The sequence below is a fragment of the Bison bison genome, unplaced genomic scaffold (assembly GCF_000754665.1).
Source record: "Bison bison bison isolate TAMUID 2011002044 unplaced genomic scaffold, Bison_UMD1.0 scf7180017864266, whole genome shotgun sequence".
Classification (NCBI taxonomy): domain Eukaryota; kingdom Metazoa; phylum Chordata; class Mammalia; order Artiodactyla; family Bovidae; genus Bison; species Bison bison.
Genome location: NW_011494838.1, coordinates 793046 through 799708, shown reverse-complemented (window position 1 = coordinate 799708; position 6663 = coordinate 793046). Strand labels below are relative to the sequence as shown.

General features: G+C 51.9%; 1 protein-coding gene across 1 annotated transcript in view; it reads right to left on the bottom strand.

The window, feature by feature from the left end:
- Positions 1 to 6663, bottom strand: part of SNTG2 (syntrophin, gamma 2) — a 74437-nt gene that overhangs the window by 62410 nt on the left and 5364 nt on the right. The window contains exons 2-3 of the mRNA XM_010848438.1: positions 2286 to 2342; positions 2144 to 2201 (exon numbers count right to left, since the gene is read on the bottom strand). Of these exons, the coding sequence (XP_010846740.1) occupies positions 2144 to 2201; positions 2286 to 2342 (115 nt within the window). The remainder of the gene's footprint in view (positions 1 to 2143; positions 2202 to 2285; positions 2343 to 6663) is intronic.

Sequence of the window (6663 nt, the reverse complement as noted above, 5' to 3'; positions counted from 1 at the left end):
GTCCCCAGCCCTGCCCCTGAGGGTCTCACCTCCAGGAGAAACCCTAACTTGGTGGGCTGCTGGGTGGGGTGCAGGTTACCAGGTTATCAGCGTCTCGTGCACCTGCCTCACGTGTGTGGACAACTTCCCGGAGCCTGGGCCCCTGCACACTGAGGACCCTCCTGACACCGACACATGCGGCAGCTCGGCCAAGGGTCCCCCTGCCTGCAAGACGCACGTGTCCTGAGCCAAACCCTGAACATGTGAACTTGGTGAGGCCATCCCAGGTCCGAGATCTCAGCTCACTGAGCATTTAATTCAGGAGTGCAGGGTGTAGAACACTCACAGTGAAGAGAGGAGGGCGTGGGTGGGACGGTCACAGCAGATGAAGGGGCGCCCTGGCGTGGGGCGGGGCTGCTCCCCAGCCTGGCCAGGGCAGGATGTGGGGATGGAGAGGAGGCCCGGGCGGGCGGGATGCAGGACCCAGGACCCAGAGGTGCAGGAGGCAAGGAAGACCTGGTTGGGAGACTCACTGGGTTTGAGATGCTCGGGATGCTTCCTGGAGCTGGAGAGCAGAGTCTGCTTTCCGGGAGAATCGTGTCTGCATATTCGGGCCCTGCCTAGAGGACCAGACCCAGGGGGCTGCAGACACGGAGGAGGTGATCCTGTCACCCTGCAGGCCGCCTTGGCCCATTCACACCTCCGCAGAGAAGGGAGATGCTCTTCCTGAGCTGAGCAATCTTTTTCTGATTTTAATCTTATTCCTGAGAGGGTAACAGGCAGGAAGGCCAGGGGTCTCCAAATGGAGCAAATAGGCTGCATGTGGCAGACACGTTTCTCTCTCTTAAATGGCAGGAGGAAGCCAACCACAAGTGTTAGATCTTTTCCTTCTTTACAAAATTAAAGGGAGGTTTCTCTTACATTCTGTGCTGCCACGACAACACCTGGCTCCACCTGAACTGAACTTTCTCAAACCTTGAGCTAACCAATGCATTTTCCTTACAGAAATGTGTGTCGTAAGCTATGTTAAAGAACTGTGTATTTACCCCGGACTCTGCGTTTCTTCAAGTCGTGAGGGCTCTGAGTTTTGAGACATCTCCTTTTTCTAATTAGCAGCCTGCTAGTAGCTATATAACACCCAGCTAAAGACGAGCAGGGGGGCACTCTTTCTGCCCCCTTCTGACGTCTATGTCAGAAGCCTTCTCTATCTCTTTTATACTTTAATGAAACTTTATTACACAAAAGCTCTGAGCGATCAGCCTTGTCACTGGACCCGGATTGAATTCCTCCAGGGGCCAAGAATCCCACAATGGGGGCTTCACCTCACCATGAACAGTCCCTGCAGGAAAACAGGACCGTGAGACCTCTGGGAGCATGAGGCCCGAGGTCACCAGGCTGTGCCAGCAGGCCCCCTGCTGATGTGGACCAGGTCTGAGCATCCTGGGGGAAAGCGTGACTTGTTCCCCCAGCCTAGGAGTCCAGGAATCTCATCCAGGACCTGTCAACACCCTGGCCCTCGACCTCATCCCCTTCAACACTCAGGCTGGCCCTCGACAACGTGGGCTTCACGTTCGGGGCCAGGTGTCCGTCTGCCCGGGTCAGGCGGGATCACCTCCTAGACCTGCAGGAAGGACCTGATAGAAAGGGCAGATGGGCGGCCCAGGGAGCAGAGGAGCCCGGAAGAGGTGGATTAGAAAGTGCCACGAAGTGAGTTTATCAGAAAAATATGCACTTTGATGGAAAGCCACCTGCCCAGTACTCACTCGCTCTCACCCTCACACTCTGACCTCCCGGGAGAGGCAGCTCTTCCCAAAGCCATCATCGCCGTTTCAGCACCACGGCCAGCGGCCTCCCGGCCTGGCTGTGACGCGATTTTACAACCGAACCTCATCACACTGACCCTCCTTTCACTGCACCCACCAGAGGTCTGTCTTTCCTGAGAAATCACTGCCTTGTCCGTGTCTCCTGGGGTCAACGTGATGCCACACTGTGGGTCAGTATCTCTCTTAAGGGCTGGCAGGATCGGGGATGAGAGCACAGACAGCTGTGAAATAAGATGGCAGGCGGATGGCCAGGCGACACACACAGCGACTATCTTCCCGCTGAAAACAGCTCTATACTCCAAACTGCGGCCATGCACACACGGTCATGCGGCTGCTTTTACCTGCGAGGTCTCTGAATATCTTCGATATGACCACAGGGACGCCGTGTTCCACGCCGCCCTGGAAGACAGGCACAGGGGTGCAGTGAAGACGGATTGGGGACCTTCACAGGGAAGTGTCGGGGGAAAAGCAACGCATTCATACCTTTATGCTCAGGCCCAGGCTGCCCGCAGGCTGTCTGCGAAGCGTAACAGTTCTGTGCTTTAAAAAATGTAGAAAACAAGCCCAGTTTAGGTTAAAATGGACAATCAGAAAGTGAATGCAAAATGTATACATTAACTTCTTTATTAAAACTTCAGACGTATGGGGACATATGTATACCCATGGATGATTCATGCTGATGTTTGGCAGAATCAGTAGCCATTTCTATTTCCAAAGGGGAGCTGCCTAATCACTGCAGCAACAGCACCATTTCAAACCTGCACTCGGCAGAGCTACAGGGAAACAGACGGCCTGGTAAGAAACAGCCGCACCGTGCTGGTTTAAGATCCACCCCGAGCTCCTGCAAAGTCGGTCATCTCACCCCGTTCTGGCTCTGAGGGATGGAGGCCCCGTTCCCAGGCAGCAGATGGGGAGGCTACAGAGCGCATGCTCAGCCCTCCGTTTCTAAAGTCTGTCATCTCCCCTGACCCCCAAAGAGGCTGCCTGCGCACCGTGCTGCTCTGCACAGCTCACTGAGCAGTTGTCAAGTAATCGATGCTAACTTGTGAACAATCGACCATTTCACGTCCTGACCCAATTTAAAGCTGCCAGTGCTGACGAGAAGCCAAGACTAACCCTGCCGTGGCTGACGAGTCGGTCACGCCACCTCTCAAGTGTTCCAACATGTAAGGTGTGTGTTTGGTCTAAACTGACTATTTGTCAGTGAACAGGGTTGGCCAAGGATTGATGAAGTGGTGTAGGAAGCGTGTTCACCTCCAAAAGTAGCAATGGGAATAATAAAAAGGATGCACATTGCTTTGATAATTTCTGTAAAAATTGGAGAGATTCACAGCAAATACGCTGGCATATGGCCAATATGGAGGGTAATTACTTAGGGTTCTGCTTACTACTTTTCAAATGTTGAAAAATTACATAATTAAAGGAAAAAATTATAAAATGTTTAGTAGACTATGCAAAACACTTTGCTATTATGATTTTACTTACTTAAAGTTTCACTGAAAGACAAATTTTTGTGTCTTATTTGCACACTTATATGCACACCCACACAAACACATATAAACCATTATTTATTCTATCCTTAAGCTAAATCACAGTGTAAACTTTTATAATGAATTTGGCCCATCTATTCATTCTTTGTGGGCTTCCCAGATGGCTCAGTGGCAAAGAATCTGCCCACAATGCAGGAGATGCAGGTTCAATCCCTGAGTCAGGAAGATCACCTGGAGGAAGAAATGGCAACCCACTCCAGGGTTCTTGCCTGGAGAATCTGTGGACAGAGGAGGCTGCCTGGCTACAGTCCATGGGGTTGCAAGAGTCGGACATGACTAAGCACACACACACACATTCAGTATCTCAAGGTTTTCATGTTCTCAAAGCCAATCTGTCCTTGTTGAAGAGAAGAAGACTATGGATTGAGTCCACACACATTTACTGGGCGAATGCACGGTGCTGAGGGCCAGGACCAGGGCAAACTCCACAAGAGTGAGAGTCGCCGATGTCCCGGCAGCTGGGAAATTCCTAAGAACTCGCTGACAATCCATCCTCCACTTGTTGCGAAAACGCTGCCCGCCCTCCTCAGAGATCGTGAGACTGTTAAACCCTCAGCTCCCGCCTCTACCCACAGACGGCGCCCAGGTCCCCCCTCAGGACCGACCCCTGCTTTCCAGGACCCCTTCTGTGTCTTTTGGACCCATTTACACGCAGGCCCCCCCAACTATCACCAGTCCTTGCCTGTGGAAACAATTCTTCTGGAAATGACCCACCCAAGGAAAAGGGCGGTGGCCCTTCTAAGACATGCAGACTTCAAACAGGACTGACTCCTCAACAGCACATGTACAGGGCTAGCTGGTGATTGCCACAAGCAGGGTTTCTCCCAACTCAAAGTAAGCCAGTCAATCACAAGCCTTGAGGTTGGCTCGGGGCCAGCATACAAAGTGCCCAGAACACAGAGAGAAAGGTTCTGGGCCCGATTCTAATTTCTCTGATCACTCTGTAGATCTGTGATACGAGCGGGACAAAACGTGTGAAGAAGGCCAAGCACACAGGACACAAGTGATTCCAGAAGAGAGACAGGAGCAGACGCCCCCAGGACCTGCCTGAGGTCCCTCATCATGGGCCAGAGGAACAGGGGACGGACGGGGAGAGCAGGTGTCCCCCAGGGCCTTCGGGGGATGGACGGGGAGAGCAGGTGTCCCCCGGGGCCTTTGGGGGTCCCAGACCCATGTCCTCCACCAACTCAGGGCTCGATGGCATCGGGTCCTGGCTCCCATGTCCCATCTGCCCTCTGTGTCTCCATCACTACAACCGCCAGCTCCCTTGCTGCGCCAGGGCCCCCTAACCACTCACCTGTCTTCTCCAGCTCGTGGTTTTCATTCCTGAGATTTCTTTAGATCTACTTTGCAGCTCTGGCTTTTTGTTTCCAGATGTTATCTAACTGGTACACTGAGATTCCAATTTCATTTATTTTCTTTATTCGCTTTCGCTGGTTTCACAAAGGCTGGATCGCTGTATACAATCTCTCCTTCCTCTGTCAGACTGTTAGAACCTTCTGTTTAGTCTTCAGACACAATGAACACATGCCCTTCACGTGACGCACTTGGCTCTCACAGCTCGACGTCTCTGCAGACCCACCTCTGCACCTCCGCTCGCGACGGCTTTCTTCCCTGGTGAGAACCCGGACTGGGAGTCCTCTCAGGCCCCAGTGGAGAGCGTGCATGTTCCTCCAGAAGGCCTGCACCAGGCCTGCGTGCACTAGGGCCCCCTGAACCTGACACCACCTGACTGCATTTTCAGCAGGAGGATCTTCAGGCCGCACGGGAAGCGTGAACCACAGCACGAGACCCGAGTGAGGGGCGGTCGGGATGAGTGTCCTCAGGGGCGTTTGCCTGGCTTTGTCCCTCCTCCATCAGAAGCCAATGCTGGCCAGGCAAGAATTCTTTCGCGGGGGGCACTGTCTTCAAGCTCACTCTCTCCCCGTGTGACTTGGGACCTCCTCCCTCTGGGTGGACGGACTACGGTCAGTCGTTTCCCCTGGCTCAGCCCAGGGCCTCCTCCTGAGGTCCGCTCTGCCCGCGTTGCCCAGCTCAAGCTGGGCAGCAAACACTAGTCCAGGGACTGGTCCAGCTGGGCTCACATGGTGAACTGTCGCCAGAATTGCCAGTGTCTCGCGCCGCCTGCCCTTCTCTCCTCTCGCTGCTCCGGGTGCGACCTTGAGAAGTGACAGGCAGCACTAGATCCTCAGGCAGCAGAGCAGCAGCTACGTGCTGCCGCAACCCTGTAATGAACCCTGTGAGCTCACCAACAACTTCTGCCATGTCTTCCCAAACTGAAGGTATGGAGTTCTCTAAAATACATTTCAGCCATAAATGTGTGATGACTTAAAGTGCCAGATACAACACAGAGATCTTTTCAATTCTTTCTTCCTGTCACTACTTTTTACTCCATCACTGCATTCATTCAAGCCACAAATGTAACCTTACAATTTAGAAAAATAAAATAAGTGAAATGTACAGACACAACCATAAACATAAAGCAATCTAAACAAAAAGTCTGAAACATAACAAGCCAGCTTCTTCATATGGCAAAGCACATTCTCTCTTTAGGAGATAATTAGAAAACCCCATCAGTCAGTTCAGTCGCTCAGTTGTGTCTGACTCTTTGCGACCCCATGAACTGCAGCACGCCAGGTCTCCCTGTCCATCACCAACTCCTGGAGTTCACCCAAACTCATGTGAATCCAGTCGGTGATGCCACCCAGCCATCTCACCCTCTGTCGTCCCCTTTTCCTCCTGCCCCCAATCCCTCCCAGCATCAGAGTCTTTTCCAATGAGTCAGCTCTTCGCATGAGGTGGCCAAAGTACTGGAATTTCAGTTTCAGCATCAGTCCTTCCAAAGAACACCCAGGACTGATCTCCTTTAGGATAGACTGGTTGGATCTCCTTGCAGTCCAAGGGACTCTCAAGAGTCTTCTCCAACACTACAGTTCAAATGCATCAATTCTTTGGCGCTTAGCTTTCTTCACAATACAACTCTCACATCCATACATGACCACTGGAAAAACCATAGCCTTGACTAGTTGGCAAAGTAACGTCTCTGCTTTTGAACATGCTATCTAGGTTGGCCATAACTTTCCTTCCAAGGAGTAAGTGTGTTTTAATTTCATGGCTGCAATCACCACCTGCAGTGATTTTGGAGCCCAGAAAAATAAAGTCTGACACTGTTTCCACTGTTTCCCCATCTATTTCCCATGAAGTGATGGGACCGGATGCCATGATCTTCGTTTCTGAATGTTGAGCTTTAAGCCAAACTTTTTCACTCTCCACTTTCAATTTCATCAAGAGGTCTTTTTAGTTCCTCTTTC